At 35.9% G+C, this 22,914-nt stretch overlaps 1 protein-coding gene across 4 annotated transcripts in view; it reads left to right on the top strand.

The window, feature by feature from the left end:
- Nucleotides 1-22,914, top strand: part of CADPS2 (calcium dependent secretion activator 2) — a 270,492-nt gene that overhangs the window by 219,373 nt on the left and 28,205 nt on the right. For 2 of the 4 annotated variants that reach the window (XM_057378528.1, XM_057378511.1), the window contains 6 exons: nt 3,741-3,882; nt 12,043-12,198; nt 14,348-14,495; nt 18,015-18,089; nt 21,495-21,578; nt 21,690-21,722. In XM_057378528.1, coding sequence (XP_057234511.1) covers nt 3,741-3,882; nt 12,043-12,198; nt 14,348-14,495; nt 18,015-18,089; nt 21,495-21,578; nt 21,690-21,722 — 638 coding nt within the window. Of the gene's footprint in view, nt 1-3,740; nt 3,883-4,011; nt 4,132-12,042; nt 12,199-14,347; nt 14,496-15,494; nt 15,510-18,014; nt 18,090-21,494; nt 21,579-21,689; nt 21,723-22,914 lie in introns of all 4 variants that reach the window. The other 2 variants (XM_057378502.1, XM_057378520.1) reach the window with 2 other exon arrangements.

Below are 22,914 nucleotides of genomic sequence, written 5' to 3'. Positions count from 1 at the left end.
CCTATCTTAAACTACTGTGTAGAGCAAGAAAACACTTGGATTTAGGTAACTGGAGCAATTTTTTGTACCCACACCTCTCCTCAAACCTTACACTTCTCATTCCTTGCAGTGGGAATCTCTTCTTAGATCAGGTACTCAGTCCTGATAGAGGCTGCTTTGAAATCATAACCTGCCTTCASATAAGAGCTACATATCTTGGTAACTGATACTGAGTTAACTCAAGCTGCATTTTTCCTTACCAGAATATCCAATAACCTTTTTTTACTTATGGGACTTTTAGACAAAGGTAAATTGTGCAATAATTGTTTATGTCACTCTATCATGTAAAGATTAAATAAATTTTAGCCTTGCTTTCACAAAGTAAACTTCTAAAATACATTTTTAAAGTATGTATGTCCTATATGTAAAAATACAAGATCATTTCTGTATAAATTGGGACACTTGCAATTTTCACTGCAGTTTAAATAGCTGATTAAGAAATTGTCTGTGGAGGCAGAATGTAACATAAACAGCAAATGAATAGGAATATAAACTTTATTTTCACATGTCATTGGTTGAGTTCTAATTGTTACAAATATAGTCTGGACCCTCAAGGATATTTCCTTCTTGAAATTTGTTCTTTCTTATTTTGGATTTTAAAACATGCCAGAAAATTCAAGTGATGTTTTCCAGAGAATCCTATGAAGAGCAGGATAATTAGAGACTGTCTGACAGAGTGCTGATTTTGTCAGGGGAAAAGAGACTCATGTTAACCTGTGTCATTCTTCCTTTCCTTTGATTCTGTGGAAGATCTTGAGGACAGCATAACCTGCTGACTCCAGAATTACTCTTAAAATGTGTCTGTATAAGTAAAAGCCCCACAGCTTCTGTTTATACAGGCCCAGTAGATTGTTTTCCTTCTGTTAGAAAACCGCATTTCTATTAGGTGAAACCTCATTTGAGTACTGGATAATGAGACTTTAGTTTTCATCTCTGATGTTTTCTTGTCATATTTTAATGTATTTCACCTAATATATTTCCTAATATGGAAAAAAATTAATAATTTTCTTCTTCAACTTCAGTATTTCAAGAATATCTACTTTGGAGATCTGTTTCTGTTCCCATTATGTGTTTTCCTTTAATATTGCCTATGCATTATCTTGCCCTGGCATAGGCTTTCATTTCATTGTTGCTTGCGTGAATATGAAATGGCTCATATGAAGAGGGTGTGGGGTGTCTATATTGAAAAGACAATGAAGAATTAAGCTACATAGCTTTGAAGACAAGTGGTAGTTGAGGGATTTGAAGTATGACATTTCCTCAAGGATCTCTTGTTTCTCATCTGCTTTGATGCACAGGTGGTACCTTTTGGCAAGATCAATTTTAATCAYAGGGTAGAGTGCCAGGAGTCTGACGATGATACTCAACTATATCACTTATCCCTGTGCTCTGAGTTCTTTCCTGGCCCTGTACTAATCCTTGATGGAGATCTCCAGATGGGTAAATCAGAGCTGCCATGTCCTGAACCTGGGAAAACAGAATGCTCACAGAGTCATTAATCCAAGACAGTTCTCTTGTAAGTGTACCCACATAGAGAGGGATTTCTGTGGAGGTAAAGTGACTATAAGTCTTGGCATAATTTTGGAAAATTTTACTTCCCTGTAAAGACTGATTTCATCATATTAGGAAAATGATTCCGCTTCTTAAAGTAGAACCCCTTTACTGCTTGTGACTTCTTAAAATTTCATACTGACTTCGAAATAACAAGAGTCACCCTCCTGCCCATGAGGCTTCATTACTGTAATTCCCAAAGCAGGGCTTGTAGCAGAGCATTTCTGTGGTGTGCTCAGAAAACACTAAACTACAAGCTTATCCCTTCAAGTAACTGTTATTGCCTTATTAATTACAGTTCTACACTGGTTCACTSTAAAGCAACAAGATTGATTTAATTGGCACAGTTGCATTCTTGTTGTTATTTTTCAGCTCAAAGTTGCCTTGAAAACTCAGCCTAATATGCAAATGGATACCAGCAACCTTTTGTTTCTCAAAGGGATTGCTCATCAGCTGTTTACTGTGCAACCATTGTACTGACAGCCAAATCTTCTTCAGTCATTTTTGTTGCTGGTAAAAGGCAGTGTAGTTTTAAGATATATAAAATAATTATAAATAGGAAAAAATATCGCTGTTTTGAATTCATGATATATGAATAATAAGCCAGAGCTAGCTAGTTAGCAATCATTTTGAGGAGCAGTGTAAATAATGGATCATATTTTTAAGGGACTCATAGGTACTCTCAAGGGTTTATTCTCAAGTGTTTAATAAAGAGGTGATCCTACCTCTCTGCCTTTTTCTCAGTGGAAACYCTGATAACCTTTGCCTGCTACCTAGCTGCCTATTTTTATGAAACTTCATATATCTGGTGTCTCCAGCCGTGTGTCTAAACTGGTTGAAATCAGCTGAAAGTTTCAAAATTCTTAGCAAGAAAGGCAGTTACATAAAACCAGAGAGAGCTGATCTCATAATATTGTTTCCTTAGGTAAAGCCGATTGATACAAAATTTCCTATTACTCTACAAGGATGTTTTCAAGAAAATATTATTTGCTTTCAGATCACTGTATTCAAGGGAAAAAAAAAAACAAAAAAACCCGAAACAAAACATAGTGTCCAGACATTTAGCTACAAGGATACTTCCTTGCAATACAAGTAGCAATAGGAGACTGAAACTTGATGGCACGTTTTCCCCTTAGTCTCCATTTCTCCCAGGTTCAGTTTGGGCTGGACATCATTCAGGAATGGAAGGCAAAGTAGTTTTTGGAAATTATAGAAATTATTTTTATATGTTACACATGGAGTGGCATTGTAGTACAACAAAAGGGATTGTAATTTTATAAGATGGTGTGCATGGTGAGCCCTGTGATCCAGGYTTTTCTCCTTAGGAAAAGGAGGAAGCCTTCTCAAAATGTGGTTTTGGTACCCATCCAGTCATCCAAGAAACCTGGATGCAGGTGGGAGAATAAACACACAAAAGATTTTAAAACAACAGAATATAGGTGAGCAAAAACAAGGGTTGCCAAGGTCGTGAAAATGTCTTCTGTGGCAGAGCCTCTATGATTTCTCTAGGCACATGGGAGTATTCTTATAGGTCCTAATAAGAGTGCTAGATTAATGGGTGAACACAGACATATTCACAACATGAAACATATATTCCCTTGGTGGGACAGGGCATTAATGTGCTAAGAGTTAGCATTTGCTAAGAGAACACTTCAGGGAATACAGGGACTAGCAGTAGTAGTGGCAGACTAATTTTCAGCATGTTTTAGGCATGTTCAGCTTGCATGTGTATACAGTTTTTCATCTAGTAAGTCCCATCTGTGAAGCAGATTCTTCAATCTAGTGCTCATGAATGATATTCAAATACTTCATTTTTTGTGTTTGGGTATTTTTTGTCCARTCTTGGTGTAGAAATAATGAATAAAATTGCTAATGCTTGGATTCAGCAAAGCATAATATTAATTTTAAGAAGATGCAAAAATGTTCTGGTTCAGTAAAGAACTTCAGTATGTACCTAGCTTTCATTACACTGACAGTTTGAAATGTACTGCGCTGTCCTTATGGAACACTTCATTTATCTTTTCTGAACGGTATTTCCTACACAAGTTCAATCTTATTCTTACAGTGCTTTTGTGTACTAAAACATTTTAAGATATACTTTTCCCTATACCAAAAGGTCTGACATTTTTATTTGTTCTTTGTTTTTCAAGCATTTTTGTGCAATGGRAAGTTTCACAAGCACTTGCAAGAAATTTTTGTTCCCATGGTGGTTCGCTATATTGATCTCATGGAATCATCAATTGCCCAATCCATTCACAGAGGTCTTGAACAAGAGTCATGGCAACCTGTCAAGTAAGTGCTTTTTACAAAATCTGAACAAAGCACCTGCCTATAGCTTTCTGTCTAATATGGGGTTGTCCCCTGTTGTCCTCCAAATATTCTATTTTTTATTGTATTCCTACGTTGTTTATTTCTTCACAGGAGCATCACCAACAGTCTTCCTAATGTAGCTCTTCCAAAAGTTCCAAGTTTGCCTCTTAATCTTCCACAAATACCTAGCTTTACTACACCAACCTGGATGACTTCTTTGTATGAATCCACGTGTGTATTCTTCAATAACTTTCTGACTGTATGTCAGCTCTGCATGGCCTTGCTAGTGTTCTGTGCAGCTGTATTTGGATTGCATGGTGTTTATCATCTCTTAGTTGGAAATGKTTGTTTCTTGGGAGTGAGCCAAGCATGGACTGTTAGTGAGTTGAGCTTTCTAGTGCATTCAAATGTAGCAGTCTTAAACCTGATAACTTAGAAAATCAACTTGGTAAAGGTCTGTCGTAGTAGGAATGATTAATATTCTAAACAACCTAATGGCTCTTCTGCATTAGTAAGCAGTGGGGAACCTTTTGGATAATTGATTTTGGATTGTGGTTTTGCACTGAGGTGGCCCATTATATTTTTGCATGGGTTTGATTAATTCATTTTATATTGGTTCTGAAAATAATTGATTGCAAATATTGTCATTAGATTAAATATCAATGGTACAGGAAAACTGTAAAATATTAATAAGTACCGAGAACAGAAGTACATCTACTGCTTTGACTGAAAAAAAACATATTTCTTTCTGATTTTTCCCCAATATTTCAGTGTTCTTTTCTTAGCTGTGTGGAAACATTCTCATAGTTACAGGACAGATTTCTGTGTGAGGACACATTAATATATATTAGAGAAAGGCTCAAGAAGAACCTTACTTTTGCAAAAGTTACATTAGGGAAGCATGAATGTGAAAGACTTAAAAAACCACACATTCAACACACGTAGGTTGATAATATCATTTCAAGACAAGTGTTATCTCTTCAAGTTTCATTACAGACTCCAAAGTAGCATAGATCTCTTCTTGCAAGAGTTCATACAATCATAGAACACCATGTTAAAAGAGACCACAAGGGTCAACTCATCCAACTTTTCCTGATAAAAGCATGGTCTAGGATGGCCCAGCACCCTGTCCAGATGAATTTTAAAACTGTCCAATGTTGGGGAATCAAGCATKTCCTCTGGGGGAGATTATTCCAATGGCTGATTGCTCTCATTGTGAAAAATTTCCCCTTCTTTCTAAGCAGAAATTCCCCAGAAGTAACTTGAACCCATTATCCCTTGTCTTTTCCATATGACTTATGGTAAAAAGGGAGTATTATGATTGTTGTTCTGTCGTCAATTCCCCTAAAAAGTGACAGAATTCCTCTTAATCCTTGGCTTTGGTACCTTTTGTGTTTACTATAGTAATGCTAGGTTTCTCCTGATGTGCTTATGYAAGTCATTTCAGCTTTGAATGAAAACTAATTGGCCTTCGGCAACCCAAATTCCTTTCTGTTATACCCAGGTTTTCAAAGGTCACTGTTTTTTTAAAGAATGGCTAAGAGTTTTAAAGAATGGTTAAGAGTTGCTAATCTTGGAGGTGCWCTTCCTGCAGTCTATTTTCTATCAGCCACATCTAGTAAAAATAACTTGTATAGATGAAAATTCATGTATTTTGAATATTGAATTTGTAATTAATACAGATTCTGGTTGAAGGATTATAGTGGTAGATCTTTCCTAAATGAAKACTCTGGTGCAGCAATATATTCCTAGAGCCTGGTGCAGACATATATTCCTAGTACTGTCAAAATATGTGCAAGTATAGTGAAATTCCACCRTGGACTCATCACCTTTGCACATGTTCATGTATTCGGTTTCATGGTATGTATGACATGGTATGCATAAAATCGTAACCAGTGARATTTTCATAGCATTTGGTGAACAGTGAGGTTGAAGTGCTATGAACACTGGCTAGAGCTAGCTGTCATTCTGCTGCTTTTCAAGAGAAGTGGGGATGAGCAGTGTCTTCACTGGGTTTGTGGCCTTTGTAAGGTCATCATCCCCATTTAGCCATCCCAAACATTGTTCAGGAAGAGATCTGCCATGGTGCTGGTTCTCTTGTAGGCATGTGTTCATGTTCTTTCCCCAAAACATAGAGCTTTGATGTTGTATTTTATAAAATGTGTATGAACTGACAAATCTCAATTGCAGGTAGCTTTAGTTACCTTTGTAATACACTGATATTCAGGCAGTATTTTAAGAATCAGCCTATCTGCATTCTACTGAAGAGCCAAGTAAACTTCAGAATGGTTATATATTTGGATCAAAAAAAAAAGCAAAAGCACTGCTAGCCACTTGTTCCTCCTCCCACACTAAGGAGTTTCCTTTTTCCTGCTGGTAGCAGTGGCTCAGCTTCCAGTGGGGGAAATAGTTTATTGTCACTTTTATGTGAAAGAGAGGGGGSTTTTATTTTCTCCCTCTTCTCCCATCCCATCTTCTTCAGGGAGAACACACTTACTAGTTAAGTTCTTCAACAGGAAGTAACCCAACACCTATGCTCCAATACCTGCTGAGTGAAACCCAGTGTTTCCTGACAGTTTTTCCTTTCGATGTTGTGAACATCCAAGCTTGGATGGACTAGAGGGGCACATTATACAGGCATCTAAATTCAGGAGCTCAGGTGGACTTCTCTCCACTGACTCCTCCAAGTCATTCTTTCCCGGTTCACTGTGCTCCTTCCTCCTGGCTACAAAGATTATGATTTGGCGAGAAGATGGCTGTATATCACAGAGTTCTAGACTTTCCTCTTTCTCTTTGAAAGTGATGATTTTGGCCAATTAATCATTATCTATTTGAAACACACAATGAAGAATCTGCAGTCAAAAGTAATGAGAATGAGTGGTCTGTGAGCCAAATGCATTATAGTTAAAGGTTTGCTGAAGCCCTATGTCTCTTTTATCTGTAGGAGAAAGAGATTTACTATTCTCCAGACTTTACTAATATTTGTATCCATGCTCTCAAGTTCATGTTTAAGTGTTTTCATATTCAATACAGCTGTTATGTGCCTACCTAAGAACTTTTGCTGAAGAGAAAGAAGTGAAAATATATTCACAGTTGGGCATCCCTTTGTATTCTTTATTGATGTAAAGAGGTTTTCCCCACTTTAAAGTTACTAAAATTCCCTTGGACATTACTCGCAAAGATTGTTTATATTATTTAATTCTTTTTTTCCCATTGATCACATGTTTTGGAGCAGTAAATATATGCTCCTTATAACAGCATTTAGGAAGATCATTAGCTTTTTTCAGTTCTTTTTGGAAAGTGAGAGATGAAAAGGGAAATTGTCGGGAGTAGTAGTCTTGATTGGTCTCTGGAGAAGTCAGCTCGGAGGACATACTAACTAGACATGCAGAGCACCGTGAATTAGTCTTCCATTTGGCTGAAGATAATCTTAAAGAGGAAAAATGTTCGAATATTCTGTAAAGATTTTCCATCAGCCACAATGAGGAGTTTTTCCTTACTTATTCATTAATTCAAATATACTATTTTGAATTGCGCTTCATATTTTAAATATAATTTTTCTATATCTTCTAGATATAGAAGATCTTTTAAGTTAGATTTGTGGGTGATTACAATTTATTATGATTTCCTTTATATATTATTCTTTTCAGTGCAGACATGATATAATTTCACTGACCAGAAATATTGTAAATACAGATCTACAGTTGTCAGTTGCTATCTGGTACCAGTTTAAAACATCAGCTTCAGGAGAAGTCAAGGCTGGAGAACCTGGAATAAGATTTGTAGTTAAAAGAGAATAGTCCTGTCTTGTCTTCCACTCAGAAGAGTCAACACTAAAGGAAATATGTCACCTGCATTCTTCCTGCTATAGCTCAGCTKTAATGAGTGATGAGAGAGACAAGGCTGGAGCAGTCACAGCGCTCCAATCGTGATATAGAGGGAGCTGCTCTGAATGTGTCTGGGCTGTCGTGCTGACCTCTCTGTGTGTTGGTGAGTGCTGAATGAGTCAGGAGACCATGCTTCACCTCTGTTTCGAGGTATGCAGTGCCACATACACTCCTGTCATAGAGCTTACCTCCAGTAAAGGGGTAGGAGGCCATGGCCTGCATCTTTAAGAATGGGTATTTTGAAGTATACCAAAGGACTTATGGAATAGTGAAATCTGGCTGATTTGCTTTCAATGGAATAAAGAGTTCTTAATATAGCTAGGTCCTATTGAGCAAGCAGGTTCTGGAAGACAAATGTATATTGTGGAGCAATTTTTTTTCTTTTGAAAAATAGTAATATACATAAGAAAGACTCAAGAAACTTATTTTGGTTGCTTGATCCTTAGGTTGCCTCACTCTTGAACTTAGAGAAATTGTAGGGTAACTCTGTCCCTAAAGTCTTTACACGAACTGATACTTGTAAAAGTTCTGCTCCATCCTTCCCCCTCATCTGCTGGTGAAAAGAGTGCTGGATACATCTGACACTGAAATTATTGAAAATCCTGTTCTGTGGAAGAAATTCTCAATTGACCTTCTGAGCCCTGAATACATATCTTGAGGCACCATAAAGAATGTAAAGCTGGAGTTCAAAAGCTGAGAGCTTGCAAAATATGCAGAGCTTCTCCCATATTTTGTAAGTGGTTACTATCTCAGTAGTAACCTTAAAAAAAAAGTAATTGCAGTAATTTGTAATATGACCATCGCTGCCCTTGGAAAATTAYAGAATTGAAGCCAGCTGCTTTTGAATCTTCTGGTTGGTTGATAATATTCTTAGGTATTTAGTATTTATATTTTCATATCCCAAGCCACCCTATGGCATTTCATATATAGGCAAGAAATTATTTATTCTACATCTACTCTGGAGTCATGTGTGGGTGCATCTTGCAACCAGTGTACTTTATTAGTGGACTGTTTGACTAATTGCTGTTGCTTAGTACCTGGCAAACCCAGTGGGRAGCTGCCTCTTTCAGCTGTCAGTGGATAAATGAATTAAGACTGCATGCCTAGGAGRCTGCATGCAACTCCAAGATTTTATATTTTGCAGGTTCTTGGAGAAACATCATGTCTTGGATCTTTTCTTGCTGTGTTCAGTATGAAGTCAGGCATAAAGCCATAAAACAATTTAGGTGAAAAGGGACTTCTGGAGATACCTGGTCTACTCTCCCAGTCAAAATGTGACCAAATGCAAATTAAATTACTATTAGAAAACAGGATGTGCATAATATTTGCCTCCTTTAGTCACTGCTAATCTTCTCTTATTGCCATGACCTGATTAATAAGAATGGATAACTAGATAGTACCTGAAAGGTTAAGTTTTGACCAGCAAAGCAGTAGAGTTTGTGCTTAATTTTARAACTATAGAGAACTACTAAATACAGTTTTTTAAGAAAGAACATCAGTTCAGTTTTCTGGTAGAGCAAGATTATTCCCTTCATTAGACCGAAGTAGCTTTTCCATATACATTCAAATAACTTTTCGATAGTCAAGAATGTGTCCTGTCCATTCACCAAAAAAAAAAAAAAAAAAAAAAAAAAAAAAAAAAAAAAAAAAAAAAAAAAAAAAAGCCCCAAAAAAAAAAGTTCTGAAATTATGGGTATGGATTCAGGCTTGATTTGAATGCAGAAATTACTGCTGTGGCAGGAGAAAGTAAAATCTGAGTTTAGCTGTGCTTCTGCAGCATTTAGCAAAYAAATCAGACATTTGTGAACGAATCAGATGTGTGAACCAGGAAAAAAACAGTTTCTGTTGTAGCTCTTTATTTTCCTTCCCCATCTTATAATATGTTAGCCAAATTCAAGTATCATTGGACAATGCTGAAAAAAAAATTGAAGAATGAAAGCTCAAAATTATATGAAAAGAGAACAAATGAATTAGTGTTTCTCACAGAATGAATTAGTGTTCCATGAACYTGTGTCTGTTATTACATTAATTATAATTGTGAAACTTTCTTTGGTAGTCTAATGAAATAAAATTAAGTGGCTTCTGCAGCATAGCAGTAAACAAAGGAGTAAATGTGCATGAGAATACATTTCTGCAATTATGAATACATTAGTCCTCCYGAGTCCTAAAGAATTTCCTTTAGAATTCCATCAGGTGAAAAGAAACAACTGTGGAAGAATAAAAAATGGTTAAATTATTTGATCTGATGATGGAAACGGTTAGTTTTGTTTCTTGAAAAAGTATGGTTTGTGTTCTAGAAAATACATGTTTTTATCCACAGTTATATAAATACTGAGATTGTCCCATTTCTCTCCCTATATAATTTGTTTTATTCTTTTACTCCAATAATTTCAAAAATTKATTTAGTTCACTTTAATTCACTTTTAATCTGATAAAGAGTATAACATAGTATCTACACCKTCATTCACTGCCCATGTACACAGCAGATGCAATGAGATCTTCAATGTTGTCATATAACTTATAAAGCAGTCTAACAGGATTATAAATTTTCCAGAAGTTTGGTTGTTTTTTGTTTCTATTCCTTAATTAAACTTAGTGATGTATAAAAGTGGTCCCTCAACAGGTAGCATCCCTGTGCAAGTTGTAACCTTAGCAGTCCCATGGGCCCTTTTCTCCTTTTTCTGTTGTTTTCTTTCAAGACCATGATGCAATATCAAATTAACAATTACTGTGTAAAATAAATTGGCAAAATATGCTTAATATCAAAAAAGCCCTAAACTAAGGAATCTGTTGAAACTGTGGAATATCCTGCTATGCGTYGTGACGATATCAAAACCTGTGCCATTTCAAACCAGAGCCAGAGCTGGTCACTCAGAGGCAGCCTTTCCTAAGGGGGAGCCCCTGGTCCAGGCTTGTCACTGCCTGGTGTCCCTTCASCCGGCTCGGAGCCCCTTTGGGCACTGAGAGAGCACTGCAGCAGAGAGTGCTGGCTCTGGTAGCRTTGAGGCAGAGGAGCAGGGGGCACTGGGTGTGTCTGGAAGGTGGTGGATGCTGTGAGACCAAAGCGGTGCTCCTGCCGCATCCCTGCTGCTGCTTCAGAGCCCTGAACATGAGCTTTAATTCACCTCACTGCCCACTGCCTCGGCTAACCCGCTGTGACCCAGGGCTGGTGYTGCTGTCTGAGGGGTGCAGTAGGTGGTCAGATATTAGAGGTCCTTTCTGGTTTTATTTGTTTTTGAATCAGACCCTGCCCTGTCCTGAGCACAATCAGTGCTTGCTAACTTCTTCCATGGGGTCACTTAACACTTAGATAGACTGTACTTTTGTCATGAGGCAGAAGAAGCAAAGTGATTGTAGTGATGTATTTAAACTATTTGGATCTGAATTGGTACTGTCAGGCTGAGTTTTGGTCACTTGTGTCACTCACATCCTGGAATTCAATGCCACRTAGTATGCACTGATCTTGAATAGTAACTCAGGCATTGCAGTACAACACATCATGAAAATGTAATTAATCTGCAATGACAGTGGGACTGTAAATGAACTTACTGCTAAATATAACCTTAAATTTTATTGCAAGTAGTTGTATTTAAATTTAGCAATCAATTCCRGGTGGAGGAAAAGATTTGAAACATTATGCATGTTCTGAGATGGCATAGAGCCATATTAATCCCCTGGTTTTGTTTGTTCATAAATTTCTTTAAGCAGTTTCTCTTCTCTTTTTTTCCCACCCATATCTGATGCTATTCCCTCAGCTAGAATTAATGAGCATTTATCAAGGGACTATTTGTCTGGTTTTCTCTTTTACAATATTACTACTAGCATCCTCATTTCTTTGGTAGACTTATCTACCAGAGTTATGAAGGTAAGAAAATATATGCACAAAGTCTTTACTATTGAAGACATCCTTACCATTCCTGTACCCTGTATTTTTCCGGTCTTGAGCTGAAACTTGAGCTACTGCATTTTCCATGTTCTCCAACATCCCATCTACCTCCCTAGCCTGCCATATTTCTCAGCTAAAAAATGAGAAATACTTTACTTTTTTCACCCTAATGGAAATCATTTTAAGTTTCCCACTACCATTTTTGCATTTTTGAAATAAGAGCAACTGCACTAAAAGATACAGGGAAATGAAGGAGGAAGAAGRTGTGATAAGGAATTCTTATTACCTTAATCATGTGGCGACTGGGACAGACATCCATACATTTATCTTCTGTTTCTTGGGGGCTTTGTTTTGTTTTGTTTCTTATAGCAATGGATCAGCTACATCAGAAGATCTTTTCTGGAAACTGGATGCTCTGCAGATGTTTGTTTGTGATCTTCACTGGCCAGAACCAGAATTTGCCCACCACTTAGAGCAGAGACTTAAACTCATGGCGACTGACATGATAGAAGCCTGCGTTAAAAGGTACAGTTGAAACGACCACCTAAAATTGGAAGAGAATTGAAAATTGACGTAGGAGGGGTCGTGCTGGCTTGTAGAGATACAYCTATACTAGAATCCTTCCATGGAAATCAGGGCAACTCTAAAGAGATTATGACTTGTGTTTATTTCCCAGCATTTGCCAATCAGCAATTTGGGAACATCTAGGAAATACCAAGGAGAATTTCAGTAACTGTTGTGAAAAGACCGTTGGAAGAGAATAAGCCAAATTTGGGGTTTTTTCTATTCCATATTCGTGGCAAATATTAACTGAACTCAGAATTCTGCCGGAAGAAATCCTTTTTCTTTCTGCACACTTCCTTTCCCCTTTACTACATTATTCTTTATATTCAGTTAATAGTATTTAATTTGTCAATTTTAGAGTASTGTCTCTGGGAGATATATTACAAACTATAGAGTGTACAAGATTTCTGCATTTATACAACAAACAAAAGAAGGCTGGCTGGTAATCATCCAATTGAAACTAAACTTCATGGTTCTAAACTTATGGAAATTAAAGAAAATTTAATGTTTTTTCTTGAGCTGTATCTTTGCGTTATTGGTATATTCTTTTAAATTAAGTATAGGTGATCTAAAAAGACCTCTGCCATAGCTTTAAGTAAATATCATTTATTTAGTAGAAACATCTGTATGGCTAGAAGATTTACAGAAATCTACCATCARGAGCTTAAGAAAGATTAATCTGGGCATATGAAAATTGGGATTTTAAAAAAAATATTTGGGGAAAAATAAAGTTTGTAGATAATTTCTGTTCATCGTAATACATACAATGTTGATAGGAAAAGCTGAAGAAACAGAACCTTTACAGATGACATAGGATTGCATTATTTTCTGTAAATACTGTAGGAAAAAGGAGAACCTCAGGTTTAGGATATAAGCCTGTTGCTATATTCTGTGTGATGAAATAATGTTTAAAAAACAAATATTTAAAAGAACATTTCTATTTCATTATGAAAGGGGAATGATACAGGAAATTAAATAAAAGTTAAAGCTCTAGCAAAGAATGACAGGAAACACTAAAATTACAGCAATCCATTCATTCCAAAGAATTTAGTGTGGAAGCTCAGTCAGCTACAGTTATCTAAAAAACTTTAGAAAAATGGTGAAATATTTCTTTTTTTTAAAGGACTGGAAGACTCTCARTGTAATCTCAGTCTAAAAAACATATAAAGCGTGGCAAAGAGATGTGCAGTGCTACTAATATATGGATTATATTGATTTAGAGCCTGAAAAAAAGATGAAACAAATATTTATAGTCTTATCAACAGTATTATAAAATGTGTTCATATTTTAGAATTAATATGTAACATACTAGACTTAATACAGTAATTATGTTTTAGTGTGGTCAAAAAATACTGCACGTCAGGTAATAAGGATTAGAGTAGCAATTTTTCTCTTGTAACTCTTCTTGTCATACTAGTGATGCTAATATGATCTTAAGAATTTTTAAAATGGAAATAGGAAGCTTCTGTTTCCATCTTCTAAAAATATTGTATTAATTTCTTACTCACATWTAAAAATAAGGGAGAAATAAAACATTTTTATATTTAGGTATCCTGAATTATATTTTATTTCACTGGTACTGCTCCTTATTTACACTGATGAGAGAAGACAATGGAGGGTTTTATTATGTATCTCCTGATATAGCTTAATTTTCAATATAAATATTAATATTTTTTAAAAGTGAACTCATTTTTTTATTAAAATTCTCTTTCCATTGAAGCAAGAAGAGGAATTTTTCATTATATTTCTTAGAAGCAAAGATGTTGTACAGTAAACTGCATTTTGGCATAGAAAAACTAGAAAGTGAAGGGTATTTTCTTAGCTTTAAATTGTTCTTAGTCATCRCACAAGGAAACATATTGTTATCTAGAAAGCAAGAAGATAATACTTTTATTGTTCAACTGAATCCACTGAAGCAGTGCAGAACCTTGGGATTACCATCAATACAATTGTTTATTGAAAAGGTGATATTCTGAATTTACAGAATTTTAATTCTAAAGTCTTCTCATGCATATGTACATTGTTAAGCCAACGTGTTCAGYAAGATTTATATATTTACAATGGTTCAGAATTATCAGAGATATATTACAAATTGTGTTTTAATAAACAGAACAAGAATTGCATTTGAACTCAAGCTGCAAAAGACAAACAAATCAACAGACTTGCGTATCCCTTCTTCTCTGTGTACAATGTTTAATGTCTTAGTTGATGCCAAAAAGCAGACAGCTAAACTCTGCATACTGGATGGGGGGCAAGAGGTAAGTGGAATTTCATATGTTTCATTCCTGTGTTTGGTTGATCTGAAACATCTCACACTGCAGACTGTCATTTGATTCATTTCAAATTAATTGAGATGTGTCACAGAGCTCTGTTTGTACAGAAGTGTGCATCAGCTGCTCCCTGGAAGCATCATGTAAGACACAACCCCGCATCTTCCAGAGAACACAGAGTGCTTCCATAATTTGTTTGCTTTGACCTGTGAGTTTGTTGAACATTCAAAGGATTTCTTGACTCACAGCCCCTCCAGGAATTTCTCTTGGGTTGCAACAGAGAAAGAGCCCACTTCAGGACTCTTTTGTAATAATAAACTAAAGCCAAAATACTGTCCTTTGCAGCCAGGTTTTAARTGAGTAAGATTTGGTTTTAAATGGCTCATAGACTCAGCAATATGCTGAAAATAGAGGAAAGAAATAATTAGGTGATTTAATGGGCTTCTTTTCTTTGGTCTCCAAGAACAGGGACTATTTTGGCAATAGTCTGCTGTCAGGACTGTAAATGCTCCACAATGAAGCACTGATATGCTTTTGAGGGATATGTAAACTTCACTACCTCTGTCCTTCCCAGGTTGTCACTCTCAGCAGGAATAACCTGTGAAATGAAAAGGATGTGCTATGTAGACTGGTGAGACCACCAGCAAAAAATTAAAACTGTTCTTTCTGTGTTAATATGCATCAGCATATAGTTTGATTTGTAATTTGGTTTTGCAGAGAGGGTAAAAATACATTTTTTCAGAATTTGTCAATTAAAATTGTATGTCTGCTTTAGGCAGCTTCACAATTACGTTATTTGGCCATACTTATTTCAGTTGATTTTTGCATTTCTATACTGTGTTCTTCATTTCATTGACTGATCTTTTCAAGTTAGCATATTCGATGTAATTGTCTTTTTTTTTTCCTAACTCAATGAGCCATTCATCATTTTCCTGTTATACCCTGTCGTCTTTATGTTTCCTTTTGATTTTCCCTGACATGAACCAGTTTGCTAGTCAATGGGTAAGTGTCTTTTTACTGGTTTTTAATTTACATTTTTTTCATTGAATGCTAACAGCATCTTTTTATTTTAAATGGTAATATMGCTTTCCATATTAATTTCTTAGCCAAGCCCTCAGAATTCCTTCACATTCTGACCTTGCAATAGACTGATCATCAGCTTCTAAGTTCTTTCCTTGTTTGTCCTCTAAGGTGATTCCAGATGAAGTCTTCACTTTTTTGCTTTTCAAACACAGTGTCCTGTTTTAGCAGGTCACAAAGTTTTGAGCTCTTTGATCTCTCAGTGAGGCTCATGGGATGTAAACCACAAGTGGAATCCCTTTGTGTGAGCTGGCACTGCAATTTCATTGTTCACGTAGTGTACAAGCAGTAATCTGCAAACAYACACGTGCTTTGGGGACAGGCAATGCCAGTACCTCTATAATAACCTGCAGATACATGGCACAACCCCATTCTCCACTGCTGTGCCATTCCTCTTGCCTGCTCTGGGTGATGCCAGTCCACTAGGAGCCAAAGTTCAGACATCTCAAAGCCCCAAGTCAAATAATCTTCCACAAGGATCTGAAGTTTTGTTTTCCTGAGAGTGACTGTTTTAGTGGAAGTTAACACTGGGTTACAATATTTATGATCTCATATTTTTCAAAATAAATCATGAAAAAGAATCAGGTTAACATAATTACAAAATTATTTCTAATGAAATGTCCTGATTTGTGAAACTTGTAGTTTTTGAATAGCTTGACTCAGTTCTTTTTTTCTCCCTGTTCAGAAGTGAAGTTACTTTTTATACTCCATTTCTACAAAATTATGTTTGCATTGTGGTGAGAAAAAAAGGAGAAAAAAATAGAAGAAAAACACCCCCAAAAATAGAGTAACTCATCTTACATACATAGATCCATTAATTTAATGTATTGTGGAGGTAAAGTTGCAGACACTTTCTGGGAGCAACAGCTGATTTTTCATGGATCATAGGAGTATGTACCATTTTGACATTCATCAGTGAGAGAATAATTGTTTATGGTTTCCAGAGAGCAAGAAACCATTGTCTTCTGAAGACTTGTAAGCAACAGACATCTAACCATGTTTGGGGTGATTAGAGTTCTTAGCAGATCAAGGCAATATTATACTGGTCAAGACATTAATATGGTTGAATATTAGATGTATGAAAATGTAGAAAGTTCYGCGATGTATTTCTGATATGCTTTTACTGTTCCAAGGTGATCACAGCTGTTTGTCTRAGTTGYGTATTCACAAGTGTTTTTAAACTTTAAAAGGAATTATAACCAGAAATTGATGGTTGGTGTTGTTACCTGTAGCAGGTAACAACATGTGTGGCATATATGGGCACACATATTTGTGGGCAAACAAGCCACATAGTTTAATTCTCTCTTAATTCAAACCCAAGTTCAATATCTGTGCTATTTAGAAAATCTGTTCTAAAAGTATTCGGCAGATCAGATTTAATGTTTTGGTTTGTATAGCAACTGAGATGGATTAAAAATAGCTTTTAAAAACTTWGAACCCTGGAAACTATTCAACTGGCAGCTGCTAAGTTAGGCTAATGTTTACACTGACCTCAGTACTTTTACTCCAAGCATTATGCTGTTAGCTGTTCCAAGCAGCCTTGAACTATGAAGATAGGGTTAGTCTTTACAAGTCACATTTGCTGTGAAGTGGCTATTGGGGACAGTCTTTGCTGTCAGATAAATGTTTCCAAAGGAAGAATTACTGTTTAAATTGATGTGCCTCCTTGTCAGAATGGGATCCCTAGTCCCATTAATTTCAGAAGGGAACTGAGTAGGATTATCTAAAAAGTCTTTTGGATTTATTTTAAAAGCATTTATTTAAAGGCACCTTCTTTATGAAAAAGCAAAAGAAAAAGTATGGAGAATGAAGTCTGGTTTTTTATGCCTTCTATAGCCTATTAATTTGTTACCATCTATTCTGCTTTGTTGATGAAATTTTAATTTTGCCCTTGCTTGAGCATATTGTAAGATTTGTATAAACTGAAGCTCACTGTGCTAACAGAAAGGYTCTTTCAGGATGAACAATTGGAGCTCATTTTATTTCTAGAGGACATTTAAAATAACTTATGAATGAGAGTTGTCAGACATGAAATGCTGTATTAATTAAATCTTATTCTAGTCTTTTTGCTTCTCCAGCTAAACCAACCCTTTAGAAAAAAATACATGGCCACCTTAATTATATAGGAGAAGACRAAAAGTATCCTTCACATTCCTTCGCCTGAATAAGTATAAGAACTCAATTCATCTAAATAATAACCCCATTAGCTGCTTAACTCAACAGTGTACATGGGAAAATTTTCAACACAGAATGTAAGAAAGTGTTCATTGGGTGGATCATTTTCAAGGGTTTGTTCTTCTGATGTTCAAAATGATAATTTTAAGTAAATCTGATCTGGCAGGGTTATCAGCTTTGCACCGTTTATGACTTATGACAAAAGTGTGTGTTCATATACATGCTAATTCTTTTTTATCTTTTGAAATACAGCAACAATACCATTCAAAAATAGATGACCTGATTGAAGAAACTGTTAAAGAAATTATTTCACTTCTTGTTTCAAAGGTAAAACTATTTACATTTTAATTTATGATACAGCAGAAAATGGTTGAACGTTGGAGATGTCTTTAAATATCGCAGTTTTTTTAATATGCAGGAAGACTGGGTGGACAGCACAATTTGTAAATAATGCTTGTGCAAATAATACTGAATTTGCCGATTTAAATTTTATGACACATTGAGTAAGCAATTTCTGTGCAATCTACTAATCAGATAAGTTTGTTATCTRTTTCTATTGTAGATAGGAACTGCTAGCAGCTAGTAGAACTGGTAGGACTAAATTTTGTCAATATTGTTTTATGTAATACCATGTGTTTCTTTTTGTTTCATTTTTGACATGAGAACTTTCTTCCTATCACTTAGTGTTTAAATTTTGTACTTAAAGGTGGACAATATCCACAGTTTCAATTTAACTTTTTATTGAGATTTTGGTACATGAACTGTTTACTTAAAAATAGTTTATAAGATGTTGTTTCTTAAAATTGATTTTGTAGGCTTTTCTATTTTAAAAGAAAATATGTTTTGACATGAGGACTTGGAGGATAAGCAAAGAAAACTTAAAACAATGTCTTGTCTTTCTGTAGTACCTCTACTCCAGTAAAAGTCTTAAATGATTAATATAAAAAAAAAAAAAAGCTTTCCATCCCTAGTAGCCTGAAGGACAGAACAAACAATGACAGAAAAGAAACGTTTTGTAAGAAGTTTTGTTATCTATGCATTGCAAACTACCCAGAAATATCTAATTCTCAAAGTAGGATAAATATAAGCCATATATTTACAAATTGTGAAGAAGTGACAAAAAGTAAGACTCTGGTCATGTTTYCATCATGCCTTCATTTTGGCTTGCCATAGCTTGCTGGGGGAGGGGCAGGGGGRTGGGAAACTGCTTTTGGATTGACACCCATCAGTTGAAGGGGAAGGCTTTATAGAATCATTACAGAAGTTTAAGCAAAATGTGTCCACTTATTGATAACTGTGTAAAACCCATGCATTTTTTTTTTGCTCAAATGAATTTTTGCTGTAAACACAACTACAACCAGTTCAACTCAAYAGTTTCAAGTTTTACATGTCATTGYTCCAGACTCACCTTCCAGYTTATGATTTTGGTGTTATTGAAAAGGAAGAGGATGAAAGAGGCATTTAATCAGAACAAATCATGCTATTAAAGATTAAAAATTTTTAATTTTTTTTTAATATCTGAGATTATAAAAAAGCAAGAAAATAGTCATATTTATGACATAGTCTGGACATAGAACAAGAAATTCTGGAGGAAACTGCTGTCAGTACAGAGSGATTTGCATTATTAATTATCACAGTGTTATCAGAGGTTGAAATCTCAGMAGAGGAAGCAAATATTCTGTGTTATTGGCTGATCATTAGAAGCTTAACCAGTGTCTCCTCTYTTGATATGGCAAATACCAATGATATCCTGATTACTTCTGTTTCAAGGCAGAAGGTTTCTCAGGTACAAAGGAAGGCTAATGTTTCACTCTTCGTTTTGGCCAGAAAAAAATGCACGTCCATGTGCATGATAGCCTTATGTATTCCTTTTTTGCATCTCATATATTTTCATTATTTTTTTAGCCCTTGTCTCTGTATTATCTCCTGGTGTCTCAGTGGAATGGGTGTTTCAATCATTGTTTTTAACTGCAAGTCATTTATGAAACTGAAAACAGTACTTTCCCTTCAGTAAGGTTTTACTTGTTAAGAGCTGTTAGTGGGCRTTTTTTGCTCAAGACGTATCAGTCTAAAGCATTTAACAAATCACAGGAATAGCACAAAACAGTGACACAAAGCATAGTGTGTCTCAGGGTAACCAATTCATAGAATGTGAGGTATGCGCAGAAATGCTCTTTAGAGTTTCACAAGTCCACACATTGRCATCTCAGACAGCAAGTTTCCAGCTACATAATTCAGCCTTTTGTTTAAACAGATATCCTTGACACTGAAATGTTTTGCTCTCTGTTATTTTGTGTCCCACTTGTATTGGATTCATGTGTTGGCACTGCGGACACCATGTTCTTTATAAGATCAGCCTTTACCATAGCAAATCTTTACACAATAARGTTGAACATTTTTCTGCAGAAAGAATCCTTGTCAATCAGATAAAGTGAATTAAAGTATGAACAGCAGCTTCTCACAGGCATGCAACTGCAAAGGAGAAAGCTGGTATTTGGTCTAATAAAGGKGGTGCAGAAACAACCGCCACTCTGTCTTGTGATGTGGCTTTATTCTTTGATTGGCACCTATGTACCAGTGTCTTAATTAATCACTGTAAATATGACAGGTTAGATTGATAAATGACAAATGTAGGTTTGCACTTGCTCCTGCTCCTTGAACTGCTAAGAGCGGGGCTTATTGTAAAGTGATGATCTCAGTTCCTCTGGAGGTGACACTGTTGTGACACTGTTACAGGGCCCATTAACAGCATGCCAGATGGAATTTTGTTCTGTCCTCACACTCATAAAATGATACTCTTGGTTGTGGGAATGACTGTATTGAGAGCAAGGGATGACTTTTAAAACAATCTTTATATAAACTGGAAAGCAATTTATATGTGTAAAATAAATGTTCATGAATACAATAGCTGACAGATCTTTTATGTTATATACTGTGAATTACTTGAGGAGCATAACTTCACAAAGGGACATGAGAAGGGAATTTGTTTTCTTTAAAACAAATTTGGGTGAGTTTGAACATTAAAGCTGAAAATAATGTGATTAATAAGATTTTTTTTTGGTCAGAAATAATTTTTGGCAAAAATACTTATTCGTGCCTCTTACTGAGGAGTCACGCTAGTCACAGAGTCACTCRGAAGGTCCAAGGCAGAGAAGCCACACTATACTAGAGACTTTGGGCATACATTTTCTTGCCTCCTTCTTGGCCAGGGARTAACAGCTCAACAGCACTTGCTGCYGACAGAAAACAGTGCTTTTACAGTCTTAGGTGAAATTGGAGCTGGTTTTCAGTTCAATAGCAAAGATAATAGAAACGTGATATCAAGATCACCACCTTTAGCCATTGTGCTCCATCATCTTTGAAGCTGTGGTCCTAGTAAATAGTATGTAATTTCTACCCCAAATATATGCTGAGTACACACACKGCTATATTCAACCACATTCTAAATGCAGCAATGTTGTGTTGGAAGCAGGCCCACGTCAGGAGAAACTTTGGGTTGGGTTTCTAYTTCTGCAGTGGTTCAGCATTTTCCATCAGTTTTGTCAATAAGTGAAGCTGCAAGAAGGGTGTYCTTGATTTCAGCACTTCGTGAAATGGAGAAAGTGATCAGATTTACAGTTTGCATTGCCCTGCTGCACARCAAAAATRTGAGAAAGAAAAATTCACATTTTCATTCCAAATATTTATTTTTCACACTTTCCATTTATCGTTTTCTCTGTGCTTTTCCTCCAGGTTGTTTCAGTGCTAGAAGGTGTGCTGTCTAAATTGTCAAGATACGATGAAGGTACTTTCTTCTCATCATTAGTTTCATTCACTGTAAGTATTTGGATTCACAGAGTTTCTGTTCTTTCTGTGCAGAATTCTGAAATTGTGTACAATTTGTAGCAATAAGTACTTACTATATGTTTTATGCTTCATTTTCTGAAGGTGAAAGCAGCTGCCAAATATGTCGATGTTCCGGTAAGTGTAACCCTTTCCAATTTATTTATTTATTCTAGTGTTTATAATACTTCAGAAATTAGGGGSTCTTTAGCTCACTTTTTTGTTGTTGACATTTTGCTTTCCTACAGAGATTCATTATAGCTTTACAGAGAGTATTTAAACAACCACTGCAATCCTGACAGGACTTAATTTCCCTTGTGCAATAAGTAACTCTCAAACCATGCAAAGGTTATTCTCAATGCACTTTTTCAGTTGTAGAAGAGTGAGAATTGTAACTTAGATACACTTTTGTGGGGATCTTCCCATAATTTATATAAATTGTTCAAATGTGCAGTATAAGCAACAAGTAAAAGCATCACACTTGAATATCCATTATTTCTTGATTTCTTACTTCAGTACTCAACTTTTGTTTTGCTCAGTACTCAACTTTTGTTTTGATGATTGGGAAYGCAGAAACTGATTTGGATAAACAACTGGTCCAAATCCACTATAACGCTTTGTTAGTTTCTCTTCAAGTCCAAGCCATCCATAGGAGATGTAGAARTACAACCTAATACTTTTCCTTTTTKTTAAATATTTTGTTCACAAAGCCAGTTAATTAATGAGAATAGGGAAAGAATGCAGTAGAATTGACATTAAAAAATATATGTTGTTAATCTCAAATTATTATTGTTCCTAWATCATGTAGATAATTTCATTGTGTTCAATTTCTCATCATGTAAGTCAGTTTTGCACACAAATAATTGTTTCTCTAGCTGGTCATTTCTACACAAATTTGCTTCATTGACAAATACAAGCAGAGCAATTACTCACACAGATTGAGCATCCAGTTACATGCTTATGTATATACTGCTTTTTGTTCAGAAAGGTATGTTTAAATCCCTTTGTAGGAGCCAGTAATCTATGCCAGTCACTTAGAGGGCACAGAAGGAACCTAATCCTCCCTCAATTCACATGGGCCACCTGTCATACCAAGTGCAGAGAGGCCATTTGAAGGACCCGGGGCTGACAGCAGTGCACAGCTCGCACAATGCCAGCCCTCTCTCTCTGCTCCTGCCTTTATGTGGGGATCAAAGGTATGAAAAGGGGCCTCACACATGTGCCAGCATTTGACTTATGGGGTCTTGGAGAGGCCAAAGAAGGAACTCTGCCTCCTACCAGGCAGATACACATGGGGACCTTCCAGATACCTTCATTTTCAAATATCACA

This window comes from Malurus melanocephalus, unplaced genomic scaffold, assembly GCF_030028575.1.
Source record: "Malurus melanocephalus ecotype Western Australia unplaced genomic scaffold, MMel_1.1 scaffold_11, whole genome shotgun sequence".
In the NCBI taxonomy this organism is placed as follows: domain Eukaryota; kingdom Metazoa; phylum Chordata; class Aves; order Passeriformes; family Maluridae; genus Malurus; species Malurus melanocephalus.
The sequence above is the reverse complement of the archived record's forward strand: the minus strand, read 5'-3'. Positions and strand labels throughout refer to the sequence as shown.